The sequence below is a fragment of the Oncorhynchus clarkii genome, chromosome 20, assembly GCF_045791955.1.
Source record: "Oncorhynchus clarkii lewisi isolate Uvic-CL-2024 chromosome 20, UVic_Ocla_1.0, whole genome shotgun sequence".
Lineage (NCBI taxonomy): Eukaryota > Metazoa > Chordata > Actinopteri > Salmoniformes > Salmonidae > Oncorhynchus > Oncorhynchus clarkii.
Genome location: NC_092166.1, coordinates 56,254,194 through 56,273,782, shown reverse-complemented (window position 1 = coordinate 56,273,782; position 19,589 = coordinate 56,254,194). Strand labels below are relative to the sequence as shown.

General features: G+C 43.2%; 1 protein-coding gene across 1 annotated transcript in view; it reads right to left on the bottom strand.

Moving 5' to 3' along the window:
* The window catches only part of LOC139377498 (glutamate receptor ionotropic, delta-1-like), a 417,048-nt gene that overhangs the window by 4,252 nt on the left and 393,207 nt on the right, over nucleotides 1-19,589 (bottom strand). Inside the window, exons 13-15 of the mRNA XM_071120533.1 lie at nucleotides 17,977-18,172; nucleotides 9,996-10,162; nucleotides 1,230-1,470 (exon numbers count right to left, since the gene is read on the bottom strand). Coding sequence (XP_070976634.1) covers nucleotides 1,230-1,470; nucleotides 9,996-10,162; nucleotides 17,977-18,172 — 604 coding nt within the window. The remainder of the gene's footprint in view (nucleotides 1-1,229; nucleotides 1,471-9,995; nucleotides 10,163-17,976; nucleotides 18,173-19,589) is intronic.

The window sequence follows — 19,589 nt, the reverse complement described above, 5'->3', positions numbered from 1 at the left end:
TGAGTGGATTAAACTAATACGAAAGGCTTAACGTGAACTGGCAATGAGGTATAAATGTGTAATCGGTGTCAATCAGTTTAGCAGGCACTTAGCAGGGGAAAGTCTTACGAGAATCAATTAAAATGGTTCTCTGTGGTAGGCAGTGTAAATGTGTTCACAATTCAGGGTAAGGAACTGTGTTGGTAATCAATGGGTTTTTCAGGAACACTAATGTCATCAGGAACTTAAAACAAACTCGATACTGACATTTTCTCAGAAATGTCATATTTCATATTTGGCTGATTCACATTGACATGAATCAAATAGATACATGGATCTACTCTGAAATAAGACATTTAAAAAGGTGTTCAAATCTCCCTTTGAAAGTGTAATCCTCTGGGAGGAGTTTTTCAAAAGTTATATATCTCGATTTCACCTATCGGATTAATTGCATAGAAATTGAATTATTAACTGAATGGGTATAACCATTCAAGTCAGTGATTTGTCTGTTCTATTCATTCTATTTCTATGCATTTAATCTGGATATAGTTAGTTAATATCCCTACAGAGGATTTTGCTGAATTGAAAATGGCAAAACTTTGTCTGAGTGAAAAAGGTTTTGACAATAATTCAATACAAAGTATGTGACTGGAAAATTTGCTGGGGACTGATGCTCATCACTGCCTGAAATCAGTTGTTCTGACATATTAGTAAGAGACTTGTGAAAAATGCAGGAATAGCTTATCTCAAAAAAAGCATATTGGTTGGGCAGTTTGTTATCCTAAAGGCAGCTTAAAGGTTTATGATTAACATACACCGATGATGTGATTAACATACACCGATGATGTGATTAACATACACCGATGATGTGATTAACATACACCGATGATGTGATTAACATACACCAATGATGTGATTAACATACAGCGATTATCAAATTCGAAGAGTTTCCAAAAAATATCAATAATCAAGATGGAAATATATTAGTAAGAAAATGATAAGGGGGATTCGTCTTTATCTGTGAGCTGTGTGAGGTACGTATGCCATACAAAAACAGATGGATTTGGTTTCAGAGAAGAGGGGGGTTGGATTAGAGGGACCAAATTTGATTTCAATCAGAGCACAATCTATAACTGCGTGTACTGGAGCTCAACTAAATCGGGACTGTGGTCTGCGGCTGGATCCTTAAAGTAGAGTGTGGCAGTGTCCTCCCCCTGCTGCCCTGTCCTCCGGGCTCTGTGCTCGGTCACCTCTTTGGGCTGCTCTTGCCCGCAGCGGTTGCTGTTCCACCACATCTCCAGGCCGGCAACCAGGCAGGCCAGCAGCAGTCCGGCGGCCAGGACACAGAAGACACCGGCAAAGCTGTGCAGCTTCAGGGACCTCCCGTCGGGCGTGGCGTTGGAGTGGCTGTTGAGGTCACAGCGGCCCGTACGCGGCCACCACTTCTGCTTCAGGATGTCCAGGTCTCCTTTTTCCTGCAGCTCCAGGATCCTGCAAGGAGGGGAAATATCTGGGTGTAAGAGACATATGCTTCCTCTGCTTCGCTCAAAACAGGCTGTTGTATTAAGTTAAGGCTGTCACGCAAAGAATTGAGACTAAGGACTAGGACCCGAGTTGCACATCTACTACTCATATGCCATCATGGCACTAAAGGAAGAATGAAAAATAGACCTGCTTTTATCTTCTGTAGATGACTGCATTCATTTGTGACAATTCCCACAGCACAGCATTTTAAGTGTGATTTGTTTGAATTGTGCCTGCTCAATGAATTAAACCCGACAGTAAACTTCATTAAATGTCAGCTTTACTATTCCTTCATTGCCACAAACGAAATCCAAAGTAAAACAGAGGGAAGAACTGCTTAATTAAAAGAAAAGTAGCCGTGGCAAAGAGGAAAAGACCATTATCAGAGAACCGCTCCTGTGGGCAAACACTACCGCCACAGCAATTTCTGAGATTGAAAGGAGCCCATGGCGAATTTGTACGGTTATGGATAGACAAGGGTGCGGAGAGAGGGAAGGAGAGAGGGAAATGGATTATGATGATGGGAAGGGGGACGGTGGCAAGTAAGAGGAATCCGTCTCTGTAGAGGAGATGACATTCTGGTTCAGCCTGTTATTACCCCCTGAGCAGCCTCCCAGCTGTCCTCGAAGCACATCACACCCCCACCACCCCCACTCTGTTAGCCCTGAATTTCCCAGACGGATATTCATCCAGGCCATCATGAGCGTAGATAGAGAGACAGTGTTCAGTTCAGTGTCGTAGGGATAGGCATTATTGAGGCTCTTCCACGGAGGGACCTCATCCCTTAAGCTCTGACCCAGCTCTTCACTTGCCGTGGCCCTGCGTACTGAGTGTGCACTCTGAAGGGCCCTGACGTAGCACACCTCGGAAGAGAGGAGAGGATTTAAGTGTTCCACCGCATTGGTGACTTATCGAAGGTGTGGGCGTGTGGCCTCCAAGAGCCCCAGATCAAACCTGATCAAGCTGGTTGAAACTGGTTCTGCTTTGTAGAAGGATCACTGTTCCTATCCTAAGACCTGTGTTTTAGTCACTAGAACGGTAGTTCATTCTGGTTGTGGAGTTGGGAAGGCACACATTGCTGTTTATTTTCACTGCGTTGAAGAGAGTTAGATTTCTTATCTAAAAGATAGTGTGACAAAACATTTTGGGTTGTTTTCATGGATGCTTTGGAGCTTTTATAACTGAGAATAATCAAAACAAGATGTTTTGGATGTTTGATTAAGACAGTGATTTTGGGATTCATTTTGGGTAAATCCTTGGCAAATATTATTACACAGTCCTAATTGGTCAAATCACGTTGTATTTGTCACATGCTCCGTAACCAAGAGGTGTAGACTAACAGTGAAATGCGTACTTATGGGTGCTTCCCATCAATATAGAGAGAAAAGAAAGAAAAATACCCACTATAATAGAAAAATAATAATAATAACACAAGGAATAAATGCACAATGAGTGAAGATAACTTGGCTATATACACAAGGTACCACTAGCAAGTCGATGTGCGGTGGTACGAGGTAATTGAGGTAGACATGTACATATAGGTAGGGATAAAGTGACTAGGCAACAGGATAGATAATAAACAGGAGCCGCAACATATGTGATGAGTCAAAAAGGGTGAATGCACAGTCTGGGTAGCTATTGGTTAACTATTTAACTATTTACAGTAGCAGTCTTAATGGCTTGTGGGTAGAAACTGTTCAGGGTCCTGTTGGTCCCAGACTTGGTTCATCGGTACCACTTGCCGTGTCACTGGAGTATTTGACCATTTTTAGGGCCTTCCTCTGACACTGCCTGGTGTTGAGGTCCTGGATGACAGGGAGCTTAGACCAATGGTATACTGGGACTTACGCACTACCCTCTGTAGCGCTGTGTGGTCGGATGCAAAGCAGTTGCCATAACAAGCGGTGATGCATCCATTCCAGATGTTCTCAAAGGTGCAGCTGTAGAACTTTTTGAGGGCCTGTGCCAAATCTTTTCATCCTCCTGAGGGGGAAGCTGTGTTGTCGTGCCTTCTTCGCGACTGTGTTGGTGTGTGTTGTGGGCCAAGATCATTTCATAGAGATGTGGACAAGGAGGAACTTGAAGCTCTCTACCCGCTCCACCACAGCCCTGTCGATGTGGATGGGGGCGTACGCATGGAGGGCACAATAATGTTGAACACTGAGCTATAGTCAATGAACAGCATTCTCACATAAGAATTCCTCTTGTCCAGGTGGGCGAGGGAAGTGTGGAGTGCAATAGAGAGGGCGGCATCTCTGTATCTGTTGGAGCGGTATGTGATTTGGAGAGGGTCCAGGGTGTCTGGAATGATGGTGTTGATGTGAGCCAGGAACAGCCTTTCAAAGCATTTCATGGCTACAGATGTGAGTGCTACATGGCAATAGTCATTTAGACAGGTTATCTTGGTGTTCTTGGGCCCAAGGTCTATGGTGGGTTGCTTGAAACATGTAGGTATTACTGACGGGGTCAGGGAGAGTTTGAAAATGTCAGTGAAGGCACTTGCTAGCTGGTCAGCGCATGCTCTGAGTACGCATCTTGGTAGTGTCCCGCTCCTTGAAAGCGGCAGCTCTAGCCTTTAGCTCAGTGCAGATGTTGCCTGTAATCTATGGCTTCTGGTTGGGATCTGTAGGGACAGTCACTGTAGGGCCAATGTCGTCGATGCACTTATTGATGATGCCGGTGACTGATGTAGTAAGCTCCTCAATGTTATCGGATGAATCCCCGGAACATATTCCAGTCTGTGCAAGCGAAACAGTCCTGTAGCTTACATGTGATTATGGACAGATTTACCCAATCAGCGTCCTGCAACTAATGACCAAAGACTTTCAAACATTGTGAAAAGTTGACGTCAATGCCCAAGTACAGTATTTAGTTATTCAACTATCCATTGCGAGCCTTTTTTCATGGAAGTAATTAGCAGAATCATGCTGAATGATTATTCTTTAATCCAAACCAACGCTTGTTATGAATTCATAATAGGTTGATTTCATAAGCCAACTCAGCTGGAACATGCAACATATTTATTGATTGCAACCTGTGCTGATATAGTAAAACAAATATCATTTTTGGATTGAACCTTTATTTAAGCAGGCTAGTCAATTAGAACATATTCTTATTTACAATGATGGCCTTGGCAAGAGACAAAAGGCCTCCTGTGGGAGCGGGGGCTGGGATAAAAGAAAACGTTAAAAAAACAATGTAAGACAAGACGGACAACACAGATAGAAGAAACTGGAAACAGCACAAATAAACAGTGGATGTGTGTGCGGCATGCAGGCATGTGTGTGTGTGTGTGTGTGTGTGTGTGTGTGTGTGTGTGTGTGTGTGTGTGTGTGTGTGTGTGTGTGTGTGTGTGTGTGTGTGTGTGTGTGTGTGTGTGTGTGTGTGTGTGTGTGAGTGAAGTAACACAACATGCTTCCTTACATAAAGCAACACGAACTAGTGAATACTAGGAAGAACTACATGTCTCAACAAACTGTTAACCAATTTGTCCTTTGAACTCCTCCAGGGACACCAGGTCCTGGAGTTTTAGGTTGGCTTGGAGGGAATTCCAAGACCAAGGGAATGAGTCATGGAAAGTCCTTTCGATGCTCTGTTCTAGCTTTCGGGACTCTTAGCATAAAACACGATTGAGATCTGAGCTTATATGTGTTTTCATTTCGTGCTAGAAGAGACGATAGATAAGATGTCAGTTTTCCTAAAATGGCCTTATAAATAAGAATATATCAGTGTTTGAGCCTGCCTGTTGCTAGTGGTGTAAATCCAACAGAAGTGTAAAGATCACAATGTTGAGTTAGATGTCTCTGATTGGTGACGAAACGAAGAGCTGCATGATACACAGAGTCAAGAGCCTTCAAACACATGTTGCAGTGATCCCCTACTCTGCAATTCAAATACAACAAGTAGCTCCTCAAGGGCGGTTTAGTGATAAGTAATCCAAACTAAAAGCATTATACAAACCCATTCTGACTGTGCTAAAATACAGTGCATTCGGAAAGTATTCAGACCCCTTACACTTTTCCACATTACAGTGCCTTGCGAAAGTATTCGGCCCCCTTGAACTTTGCGACCTTTTGCCACATTTCAGGCTTCAAACATAAAGATATAAAACTGTATTTTTTTGTGAAGAATCAACAACAAGTGGGACACAATCATGAAGTGGAACGACATTTATTGGATATTTCAAACTTTTTTAACAAATCAAAAACTGAAAAATTGGGCGTGCAAAATTATTCAGCCCCCTTAAGTTAATACTTTGTAGCGCCACCTTTTGCTGCGATTACAGCTGTAAGTCGCTTGGGGTATGTCTCTATCAGTTTTGCACATCGAGAGACTGAAACAGCTCGAGCTCAGTGAGGTTGGATGGAGAGCATTTGTGAACAGCAGTTTTCAGTTCTTTCCACAGATTCTCGATTGGATTCAGGTCTGGACTTTGACTTGGCCATTCTAACACATGGATATGTTTATTTTTGAACCATTCCATTGTAGATTTTGCTTTATGTTTTGGATCATTGTCTTGTTGGAAGACAAATCTCCGTCCCAGTCTCAGGTCTTTTGCAGACTACATCAGGTTTTCTTCCAGAATGGTCCTGTATTTGGCTCCATCCATCTTCCCATCAATTTTAACCATCTTCCCTGTCCCTGCTGAAGAAAAGCAGGCCCAAACCATGATGCTGCCACCATCATGTTTGACAGTGGGGATGATGTGTTCAGCTGTGTTGCTTTTACGCCAAACATAACGTTTTGCATTGTTGCCAAAAAGTTCAATTTTGGTTTCATCTGACCAGAGCATCTTCTTCCACATGTTTGGTGTGTCTCCCAGGTGGCTTGTGGCAAACTTTAAACAACACTTTTTATGGATATCTTTAAGAAATGGCTTTCTTCTTGCCACTCTTCCATAAAGGCCAGATTTGTGCAATATACGACTGATTGTTGTCCTATGGACAGAGTCTCCCACCTCAGCTGTAGATCTCTGCAGTTCATCCAGAGTGATCATGGGCCTCTTGGCTGCATCTCTGATCAGTCTTCTCCTTGTATGAGCTGAATGTTTAGAGGGACGGCCAGGTCTTGGTAGATTTGCAGTGGTCTGATACTCCTTCCATTTCAATATTATCGCTTGCACAGTGCTCCTTGGGATGTTTAAAGCTTGGGAAATATTTTTGTATCCAAATCCGGCTTTAAAATTCTTCACAACAGTATCTCGGACCTGCCTGGTGTGTTCCTTGTTCTTCATGATGCTCTCTGCGCTTTTAACGGACCTCTGAGACTATCACAGTGCAGGTGCATTTATACGGAGACTTGATTACACACAGGTGGATTGTATTTATCATCATTAGTCATTTAGGTCAACATTGGATCATTCAGAGATCCTCACTGAACTTCTGGAGAGAGTTTGCTGCACTGAAAGTAAAGGGGCTGAATAATTTTGCACGCCCAATTTTTCAGTTTTTGATTTGTTAAAAAAGTTTGAAATATCCAATAAATGTCGTTCCACTTCATGATTGTGTCCCACTTGTTGTTGATTCTTCACAAAAAAATACAGTTTTATATCTTTATGTTTGAAGCCTGAAATGTGGCAAAAGGTCGCAAAGTTCAAGGGGGCCGAATACTTTCGCAAGGCACTGTATGTTACCTTACAGCCTTATTCTCATTCATCTACACACAATATCCCATAAAGACAAAGTGAAAACAGGCTTTTAGACATTTTTTATACATTTATTAAAATACAAAAAACTGAAATTGAGCTCAGGTGCATCCTATTTGCATTGATCATCCTTGATGTTTCTACAACATCATTGGAGTCAGCCTGTAGTAAATTACATTTATTGGACATGATTTTTTATAAAGGAACGCACCTATCTATATAAGGTCCCACAGTTGACAGTGCATATCAGAGCACAGACCAAGCCATGATGTCAGAGGAATTGTCTGCCAAGCTCCGTGACAGGATTGTGTCGAGGCATAGATTTGGGGAAGGGTACCAAAAAATATCTGCAGCATTGAAGGTCCCCAAGAACACAGTGGCCTCCATCATTCTTAAACAGAAGACGTTTGGAACCACCAAAATTCTTCCTAGAGCTGGCCGCCCGGCCAAACTGAGCAATCGGGGAAGAAGGGCCTTAGTCAAGCAGGTGACCAAGAACCCAATGGTCACTCTGACAGAGCTCCAGAGTTCCTCTGTGGAGATGGGATAACCTTCCAGAAGGACAACCATCTCTGCAGCACTCCACCAATCAGGCCATTATAGTAGTGGCCAGACGGAAGCCACTCCTCAGTAAAAGGCACAGGATAGCCCGCTTGGAGTTTTCCAAAAGGCACCTAAACGACTCTCAGACCATGAGAAACAAGATTCTCTGGTCTGATGAAACCAAGATTAAACCCAAGATTAGCCTAAATGCCAAGTGTCACGTCTGGAGGAAACCTGGCACAATCCCTACGGTGAAGAATGGTGGTGGCAGCATCATGCTGTGGGGATGTTTTTCAGCGGCAGGGACTAGGAGACTAGTCAGAATCGAGGGAAAGATGAACGGAGCAAAGAACAGAGAGATCCTTGATGAAAACCTGCTCCAGAGCGCTCAGGAGCTCAGACTGGGACGAAGGTTTACCTTCCAACAGGGCAACAACCCTAAGAACACAGCCAAGACTATGCAGGAGTAGCTTCGGGACAATTCTCTGAATGTCCTTGAGTGGTCCAGCCAGAGCCCAGATTTGAACCCGATTGAAAATCTCTAGAGAGACCTGAAAAAGCTGACTGAGCTCAGTCATCCAAGCTGACTGAGATTCAGAGGATCTGCAGAGAAGAATGGGAGAAACTCCCCAAATACAAGTGTGCCAAGCTTGTAGCGTCATACCAGAGAAGACTCGAGGCTGTAATCTCTGCCAAATCAATTTTAGAATAACGCTGCAACGTAACAAAATGTGGAAAAAGTGAATGGGTCTGAATACTTTCCAGATGCATAATGATAATATATAATTGAAAGGGGAAATGTAAATATACTGAACAAAAATATAAACACAACATGTAAAGTGTTGGTCCCATGTTTCATGAGCTGAAATAAAAGATCCCAGAAATGTTCCATATGGACAAAAAGTTTATTTCTCAAAAATGTTGTCTAGAAATTTGTTCACATCCCTGTTAGTGAGCATTTCTCATTTGACAAGATAATCCATAGATTAGGGCCTAATGAATTTATTTCAATTGACTGATTTCCTTCTATGAACTGTAACTCAGTAAAATCTTTGAAATTGTTGCATGTTGCGTTTATGTTTTGGTTCAGTGTACATGTGTATATATAACATACAGACAAGGGCATTTACAATCATGCATTAAGCCTCTGTGAATGAGTCTTTAAACTACGGTAACTCCTGACCTTTATAAAGAGCATTTTCACTTATGTTTTTACTACCAAGTGACTTTATAAAAACACTATGTTAGTGGGCCTTGCATTTCCCTCGTCAAATTGCTCCTAAAATGGCTGATTATAACCACTGAATGACCTCTCTGCCAATTACGGCGCTCAATTCCCTCAGGCACCGTCAACCATCAGTGATTATGTTTATGGCTTTTATGAAGCAGAGAAAGTCATTAGGAATCAAAGGATGTGTGCGTTAAACCATATGCACTTAGACTTAGGATATTTCCTCAAGGTGATGGAAGGAAGAGATGGGTGGGATGAAAGGAGAGGGAGAAGGAAGGAGAATTACAGACTGTATAGAACTGTTGATAAAATGATGGTATATCTATAATGCATAAATATTGTAATGAAACAAGGGAGTAGCACGGGGTTCCAGGGGCGAGACTCGAACTTGCAACCCTAGGGTCGCAAAGCCGGACAAGTCACAGCTGCTCCAATGAAGGTTCCCTTTGGGGAGAGTTAATTGTGCTTCTCAACGCCAGGTTCATTACAATATACACTGAGTATACAAAACGTTAAGAACACCATCTCTTTCCATGGCATAGACTGACCAGGTGAATCCAGGTGAAAGCTATGAACCCTTATTGATGTCACTTGTTGAATCGACTTCAACAGGGTAGATGAAAGGGGAGGAAACAGGTTAAAGAAGGATTTTTTAAGCATCGAGACATGGATCATGTATTTGTACCATTCAGAGGGTGAATAAGCAAGACAAAAAATGTAAGGACCTTTGAACGGTGTACGGGGTATGGGTTTATGTCAAAAACTATAACGCGGCTGGGTTTTTCACGCTCAACAGTTCCCCGCTTGTATAACGAATGGTCCACCACCCAAAGGACATCCAGCCACCTTGACACAACTGTGGGAAGCATTGGAGTCAACACGGGCCAGCATCCCTGTCGAACGCTTTCGACACCTTGTAGAGTCCATGCCCCGACGAATTGAGGCTGTTCTGAGGGCTAAATGGAGGGGGTGTTTGAGAGGGGGGTGCAACTCAATGTTTTGAATGTTGGTCATGTTTGGTATACTCAGCGTAGATGGTGTATGATGAGGAGAGATGTTGGTGGCATTGCTCACTTCTGGGAGAAGAGGTCTCTGTATGGACTCCCATGCTGCATGGCGATGCCGTAGCCTTTGCTGCTCATGCTGTTTCCTGTGACAGTGATGGTGCAGTCATCGTCCGTCAGTGCGGCGTACTCCACCACAGCCATGTCCCATAGAAAGGCATACGGGCCCTTCTTCGCCTGCAGAGGAATGACAGTCATGACCCAGTTAATGATCCAGATGCTAGACATTCTGCCTTTATACAATCATTGTTTTCCATGGTAGAACCTAAAGGATAATAGAAGGCCTACAGGTGGGAATTGCTGTGACTATACTGTAGTATCCCAACTCCAAGAAAGTGTTGTACTCCAATGAACATGTGGAAAACATACATACTTCAATACATTTCCTGTAAAGGTGTCTTTTCTAGTTTGAGTCTCATTGTAGACTGGGCTATTTGCTCATTTGATAGAAAAACCTTTTAGCTCAGAGGGCTCTATTTTTGGCTTTCGCCAAGTGTCAAATGTTAGTTAGTTTGCAATGTCATCATGTACAGTAAAAACTGGTGCATTCGCATTTTCCACCCCTTCCACCACGTTCAACAATTGACCTGTCTAACATCAGCTCGCTTGCGCTGTGGTGGGGGGGGCTGAACTTCCTGATTTAGCCTCGGTTTCAATTTTCCTAATCAGGAAATGCGACTGAGAACGAGATTTGGGTTTTGGAGGCGTGCTTTGTTGTGGGTGTCTCTTGTGTGTGTGATCTAATGTGGGAAGCACTTGTACTTTCACTCTTCCAAAACAGTACACAGTTACAGTCGCTCAACCTTCTATTTAACTTGAAACAGTGTAACCAGGTCTTCTGTTTGGAAGTATTTAATTTTTTATTTAACCAAGCAAGTCATTTAAGAACAAATTCTTATTTACAATGATGGCCTAGGAACAATGGGTTAACTGCCTTGTTCAGCGGCTGAATGTCAGATTTTTACCTTTTCAACTCGGGGATTTGATCTAGCAACCTTTCGGTTACTGGCCCAATGCTCTAACCGCTAGGCTACCTGCCGCCCCAAGTAGCCTAGACTAGCTAGCCAGCTAGCCATCAATTAGCTTCAGCCAGCCGATGTGCGACCGTGGCAAAATTAGTTTGACTTTGGATACTCTGTGGGACTAGTTAGGGACCATCAATAAATTACACAATGTGTTGCACACCTTTTAGTTGTCTCATTAAATGCTTTAAATGTGTGTACATGAATTTCTAAAATGTATAGTTGGTTTGAGGTTTTTAATTCATTGAAATACGGAGCTATTGAATAATATTGACCCCTTGACTTTCTACACATTTTGTTACAGCCTCATTCTAAAATGTATTCAATAAAAAAATCCTCAGCAATCTGCACACAATACCCCATGATGACAAAGCCAAAACAGGTTTTTAGAAAATCAAAGTATTCAGACCCTTTGCTATGAGACTCGAAATTGAGCTCAGATGCACCATTGATCATCCTTGAGATGTTTCTACAACTTGATTGGAGTCCACCTGGGGACCCCCCCCCCCCCCCCGTACCGTTACCCCCTGCATATAGTCTCGCCATTGTTATTTTACTGCTGCTCTTTAATTACTTGTTACTTTTTTATTTATTATTCTTGTCCATCTTCTTTTTAAACTGCATTGTTAGTTAGGGGCTTGTAAGTAAGCATTTCACTGTAAGGTGAAATTTGATTTGATTTGAAAAATTTCTGCCGCATTGAAGGTCCCTAAGAACACAGTGAACTCCATTATTCTTAAATGGAGTAAGTTTGGAACCATCAACACTCTTCATAGAGTGCCAAGCATCACATCTGGAGGAAACCTAGCACCATCCCATGGTGGTGGCAGCATCATGCTGCGGGGGTGTTTTTCAGCGGCAGGGACTAGGAGACTAGTCAGAATCGAGGCAAATATGTACGGAGAAAAGTACAGAGAGATCCTTGATGAAAACCTGCTTCTGAGCGCAGGATCTCAGACTGGGGGCGAAGGTTCACCTTCAACCAGGACAACGACCCTAAGCACACAGCCAAGACAACGCAAGAGTGGCTTCGGGACAAGTCTCTGAATGTCCTTGAGTGGACCAGTCAGAGCCCGGACTTGACCCTGATCGAACATCTCTGGAGAGACCTGAAAATAGCTGTACAGCAACGCTCTTCTTCCAACCTGACAGAGCTTGAGAGGATCTGCAGAGAAGAATGGGAGAAACTCCCCAAATACAAGTGTGCCAGGTTATAGCAGCGTACACAAGAAGACTCAAGGCTGTAATTACTGCCATTGGGGGTTTCAACAAAGTACTAAGTAAAGGTTTTTGAATACTTATGTAAATGTGATATTTCTGAAATTTTTATTTTTTATAAATGAGAAAAAAATTCTAAAAACCTGTTTTTGCTTTGTCATTAGGGTATTAGGGTATTGTGCGTAGATTGATGAGGGGGGGGGGGGGAAACAATTGAATACATTTTTGAATAAGGTTGTAACCTAGCAAATGTGGAAAAAGTTGAGGCGTCTGAATACTTTGCAAAGGTAATTTACTGATGGTCCCTAATTGGCCCCATAGGGATATCGAATGTCAAACCAAATTGACCATGGACATTACGATCGTGTCTCGTGCAGCTGCGCTCCGAATTGATAATTACTTGGGTGCTGCCAGTCACGGGCATGTGGGCAGGTTTGAAATAAACACAACCCAAGAAAAACTGCTACAGTACATTCTGTGACATATATTTTTTTCCGGTCAGCTTTAAATGACGCTCAGCTTCTAAAGGCTTCATAAAGCCTTCATAATGCCTTCATAAGCACCACATAAACGTGTTACAAATCATCTAACCACATGTCATGCTCTATAAAGGGTTCATAAATGTGGAATACCTGTTACATAACCAACCATTTCAAATGTGACATAACCCACTATGTAAAATATGACCTAAGCACCGCTTAATAAAGGCTTTATAAATCATATTAAGTTGAGGCTTCACAAAGCATTTATAACCTTGTCATGCATCTTGGTAGAGCATTGCAACACCAGAATAGTGGGTTAGATTACCAGGACCACCCATATGTAAAAATGTATGCATGCATGACTAAGTCGCTTTCGATAAATGGACCTGATTGGATCTGATCTCAATTTTCCCAAACATGTTGTTCTGCAGGATGACACACACTCTAAAGTTCAGTCTTGCACAGCAAACAACATTGGTAGGGCGCTTTAAAATCAGTATGTATTTTTTGCCTAATTCAGTTTTGTTCCCATATTCCGTTTTCTCGGTTTTGTTTTTCCAGGTTTTGGATTTCCCCCATTTTGTTCTCGTTTTACCCCATTGTTTAATAGACAAACCTTTTTGGATTTTCAGTGTTCACGATAATGCTTATACCACGTCTGGGGATTTGTTTTTTGTGTCATTACCTTTATTTCAGTGTGAATGCAAATCAAATGCCCACGTGTGGTGCCTTTCGACAGCGAAAAAACAAGCAAGTTAAACTTGATTTATTGTCATTTAAATTGTTCTGTAGTAGTTATATAAGTGTTGAGTTAGATTACATAGCTACCTCAATCATTATTTAAAATGATTTTTGTGACTTCACAGCAATTGCTAGCTAGCTAACAGATCTGCAAACTTTATTTGTTGTTACTTTTAAGGTTGGAGCCAACATGCAGTACCTCCAGCAAGCAGATGAGGCAATAACCATTTGTCAGCCAGCTCAGGGGACAAGCGACACTATTCACAGCCCTGTGTAATGCTCAATGTAATTGCATTGCTAGACTTATTGAAACGTAATGTATTTGCATTGTTTTAAAACATGTATACGTAAAAGAAAATGCATGGTTTAAACTTGATTTTAATGTTTATATATTTGAGCTGCTAGTGATACTTCCTTTAGAGTTAATACATTTGTGTTTACATCATTAAGCCTTTATCTATGTCTTATGAATGACCAAAGGTGTTTTGACTTTATAGTAAGTACAGGATCATTTGATATAAGGCATTTATGAATGTGTTACGAATGACTAAAGGTGTCTGACTTTGTAGTAAGTACAGTGTCACGCGATATAGTCTTTATGGATGTGTTATGACCGAAGGTGTCTCATTTCAAAGTATTACAGGACACAATATAAAGTGTCAATAAATATGTTATACATGTTCTGCTGATTTATGAAGGTTCTCACGATACGCAGGTTACTACTGTAGGGTGTGAAGGTATCTAGATGGATTGATGGAACTGCAAAGCTTGCGTTTGCATGTGTGTGTCAGAGCCGAGATGATATGGAGTAGTCCAACAGTCCCTGAGACTACCGCACCAGGTAGTCCTCTTCAGTTCCCATGCTGGAGACCAGGGCTTGATTACAACCTATTACAATGATGCCAACATTTTGTGACTGATCTTTCAGCGGGAGAGAGGGTGAATGTGTTAGGCCTGATGGTCCAGCACCCCACGGTATGGCTTGTTATATTGTTGTCAAAAACCTGACTAGGTCCAGCCCCCCACGGTATGGCTTGTTATATTGTTGTCAAAGACCTGACTGAGCCCAGCAACCCACGGTATGGCTTGGTATATTGTTGTCAAAGACCTGACTGGGTCCAGCACCCCACGGTATGGCTTGGTATATTGTTGTCAAAGACCTGACTGGGTCCAGCACCCCACGGTATGGCTTGGTATATTGTTGTCAAAGACCTGACTGGGTCCAGCAATCCACGGTATGGCTTGTTATATTGTTGTCAAAGACCTGACTGAGCCCAGCAACCCACGGTATGGCTTGGTATATTGTTGTCAAAGACCTGACTGGGTCCAGCACCCCACGGTATGGCTTGGTATATTGTTGTCAAAGACCTGACTGGGTCCAGCACCCCACGGTATGGCTTGGTATATTGTTGTCAAAGACCTGACTGGGTCCAGCACCTCACGGTATGGCTTGGTATATTGTTGTCAAAGACCTGACTGGGTCCAGCACCCCACGGTATGGCTTGGTATATTGTTGGGTCAAAGACCTGACTGGGTCCAGCCCCCCATGGTATGGCTTGGTATATTGTTGTCAAAGACCTGACTGGGTCCAGCACCCCACGGTATGGCTTGGTATATTGTTGGGTCAAAGACCTGACTGGGTCCAGCCCCCCATGGTATGGCTTGGTATATTGTTGTCAAAGACCTGACTGGGTCCAGCACCCCACGGTATGGCTTGTTATATTGTTGTCAAAGACCTGACTGAGCCCAGCAACCCATGATATGGCTTGTTATATTGTTGGGTCAAAGACCTGACTGGGTCCAGCCCCCCACGGTATTGCTTGTTATATTGTTGTGTCAAAGACCTAACTAGGTCCAGCCCCCCACAGTATGGCTTGTTATATTGTTGTCAAAGACCTGACTGGGTCCAGCACCCCACGGTATGGCTTGTTATATTGTTGTCAAAGACCTGACTAGGTCCAGCCCCCCATGGTATGGCTTGTTATATTGTTGTCAAAGACCTGACTGAGCCCAGCAACCCATGATATGGCTTGTTATATTGTTGGGTCAAAGACCTGACTGGGTCCAGCACCCCACGGTATGGCTTGTTATATTGTTGTCAAAGACCTGACTGGGTCCAGCACCCCACGGTATGGCTTGTTATATTGTTGGGTCAAAGACCTGACTAGGTCCAGCCCCCCATGGTATGGCTTGTTATATTGTTGTCAAAGACCTGACTAGGTCCAGCCCCCCACGGTATGGCTTGTTATATTGTTGTCAAAGACCTGACTGGGTCCAGCCCCCCACGGTATTGCTTGTTATATTGTTGTGTCAAAGACCTAACTAGGTCCAGCCCCCCACAGTATGGCTTGTTATATTGTTGTCAAAAACCTGACTGGGTCCAGCACCCCACGGTATGGCTTGTTATATTGTTGTCAAAGACCTGACTAGGTCCAGCCCCCCACGGTATGGCTTGTTAAATTGTTGTCAAAGACCTGACTGGGTCCAGCCCCCCACGGTATGGCTTGTTATATTGTTGTCAAAGACCTGACTGAGCCCAGCACCCACGGTATGGATTGTTATATTGTTGTCAAAGACCTGACTGGGTCCAGCCCCCCACGGTATGGCTTGTTATATTGTTGTCAAAGACCTGACTAGGTCCAGCCCCCCACGGTATGGCTTGCTATATTGTTGTCAAAGACCTGACTAGGTCCAGCCCCCCACGGTATGGCTTGTTATATTGTTGTCAAAGACCTGACTGGGTCCAGCACCCCACGGTATGGCTTGTTATATTGTTGGGTCAAAGACCTGACTAGGTCCAGCCCCCCACGGTATGGCTTGTTATATTGTTGTCAAAGACCTGACTGGGTCCAGCCCCCCACGGTATGGCTTGTTATATTGTTGGGTCAAAGACCTGACTAGGTCCAGCCCCCCACGGTATGGCTTGTTATATTGTTGGGTCAAAGACCTGACTAGGTCCAGCCCCCCACGGTATGGCTTGTTATATTGTTGTCAAAGACCTGACTGGGTCCAGCACCCCACGGTATGGCTTGTTATATTGTTGTCAAAGACCTGACTGGGTCCAGCACCCCACGGTATGGCTTGTTATATTGTTGGGTCAAAGACCTGACTAGGTCCAGCCCCCCACGGTATGGCTTGTTATATTGTTGGGTGAAAGACCTGACTGGGTCCAGCACCCCACGGTATGGCTTGTTATATTGTTGTCAAAGACCTGACTGGGTCCAGCACCCCACGGTATGGCTTGTATATGGCTTGTATTATATGCCCACAGGGAGCCATTATGGTGCCTGTAACTGTATTTAGACATAGGCTATTTAATTAAAACAAGTTGATGTTCCGTTTTATTATAATTGAATTATTCAATGTCTTTTTTTAGGTCTTATCAATAGAGAATTGAATCTTGCTTATTGACAACCTTTTGGCATGTCCATGGCTCAGACATAATGCGGTTTACAGTAGGCCTATATCAGTGCGAATGAAACGTTTAACAATATATTTCTATAAGGATGCCATGCAATTACTTCGAACAATGTGGACTGCAAACATGTTCAACATGATAGGGGATAGGTCGACATTTTGTTATTTTGTTTCTGTAGGCTATTTAACAAACTAGGCTATAACGGACTAACGTTCGAAGTGGATGACAACGCAATACATACAAGACTGTAAATGACAACCAAATGGAGCCATGGAGCACGTTCGGATTGACCAGTGAAGGGTCAAAGCCTTGACACACCTACGCCTTGTTTATTCATCAAAACTAGCCCTTTCGCGCCACAGCCAGCTACTGTGCCCATACTTCTGGTTGTGAAAATAGCAAAAAATATTTTGGACAAACCGCAAACCGATAGAGCTGCCAACCAGCGCTAAGATTTACCATTGTGCTAGCTTTTGTCAAAATAGAGCCCAGAGACAGAAGGTGCCTGATGTGTGTTTTGATGTTGTATCCAAGTAACTTCTACCTCTTATAGTTAACTAACACTAATACTGTCCTGCTAAAAGGCTAATTTTGCTGAGGTTGAGACAAAAAGCCTTTGTTTTGTAGGAGAAAGACTAAATGTGACATAAAGTTAATTAAAACGTGTACACAGTACAAATGTGAAGATCTATGATATGTCATTCTACTTCTCAGCATATGGGCAGGCAAAGTATTGTTCTTTCTTGGTAATTTATTACGGGCAGTATATGAGATTAACCAATATAATTGTGACAATGTCACAAAACAGCACTTGCAGTTTATTCAGACAGATAGTCAAAGATTATGTTGAATTTGCCTGTCTAATTTGTTTGAAATACTGTGGAACTACAGGCACAGTTTAAGGGAGAACAGTATGACTCCATACTGTGAAATGACAGTGAAATGACAATGGAAAGATTGATTTTTTTTGTTGTTGCCAAATATGAAACTGTTTTCTGTTTTTGTTGAAATACACAGTAGCTAAGCAATTACTACTTAAAAGAGTTGCCAGCCTGTACTTAGGCATCCTCTCTTTATTGGCACAAACCTGTTTTGTCTTCGTCAACCTACCTTACGGATGCCTTCTGAGGGACTGGACACAGAGTAGTCATGGCCGTTGTTCTTGCTGATGGTCCTCCACAGCTCTGCGTATGTGCTGTCCTGCTCCAGCGGGTTGGTGCCCTTGTTCTTGAAGTATTCATAGACGGCGGAGTCTCTCACAGTGCCGTAGGACACATCCATCTGCCTGGACAGGTCCTGGAATGTTCTGTAGAGACAGAGGGAAGAACACAGAGAAATGCATCAAGTCAAGTGTATAACGAGAACAGACACTGTATGTACAGTAAAGTACACTGTAAAATATACTTTGGGGCCTCACGAGTGGTGCAGCTGTCTAAGGCACTGGATTAGAGTGCTTGAGGCGTCACTACAGACTCGAGTTCGATCCCGGGCTGTGACACAGCCACCTGCGACCGGGAGACCCATGAGGTGGCGCACAATTGGCCCAGCATTGTCTGGGTTAGGGGAGGGTTTGGGCGGCCGGGAAGTCATTGCCCCATCGCGCTCTAGCGACTCCTTTGGTGGGCCGGGCGCATGCACGCTGACACGATCGGCAGATGTATGTTGTTTCCTCCAACACATTTGTGCGGCTGGCTTCCAGGTTAAGCGAGCAGTGTGTCAAGAAGCAGCACGACTTGGCAGGGCCGTGTTTCAGAGGACATTTGCCTCTCCCGAGTCCATACGGGAGTTGCAGCGATGGGAAAAGACTGTGACTACCAATTGCATATCATGAAATTGGGAGTACCTCCAAGTACTTTGTACATGGGTGTTCAACTTATAAAGATGAGTCACTCTAATCAAAATGTTACTAATATAATAGCACTACATGACCAAAAGTATGTGGACACCTGCTTGTTGAACATCTCATTCCAGAACCATGGCCATTAATATGGAGTTGGTCCCCCCCTTTGCTGCTATAACAGCCTCCACTCTTCTGGGAAGGCTTTCCACTAGATGTTGGAACATTGCTGCAGGGACTTGCTTCCATTCAGCTACAAGAACATTAGTGAGGTTAGCACTTAGGCCTGGCAATTCGGCTTGGCTCGCTGTCGACGTTACCATTCATTCCAAAGGTGTTCAATGGGTTTGAGGTTAGGGTTCGTGCAAGCCAGTCAAGTTCTTCCACACCGATCTCAACAAACCATTTCTGTATAGACTTTGCTTTGTGCACAGCAGCATTGTCATGCTAAAAAACAAAAGGGCCTTCCCCCAAACTGTTGCCACAAAGTTGGAAGCACAGAATCGCCTAGATTGTAATTGTATGCTGTAATGTAAATATTTCCCTTACATTTAAATGTACACACAATATTTAGATCTAATACATAGTACAGTGAAAATTACAATACAATGTATATAAAATGGCGGTGTCTCTTCACAATCCCCTTTTGTGAAGTAAGGGGTTCTTTTATCTGCCTTTTTTAAACTAGTTTTATTGCCAGCTTGAATTGCCTGGGGTGGCAGACAGTTTCATGTAGTCATGGCTCTATTTAATACTGTGTGTTTCCCAGCCTCTGTTCTGGACCTGGGGACTGTGAAGAGACATTTGGTTGCATGTCTTGTGTTGTACCGATGAGTGTCCAAACTGTGTGCCAACTGCTTGAACAGACAGTTCGGTACCTTCAACA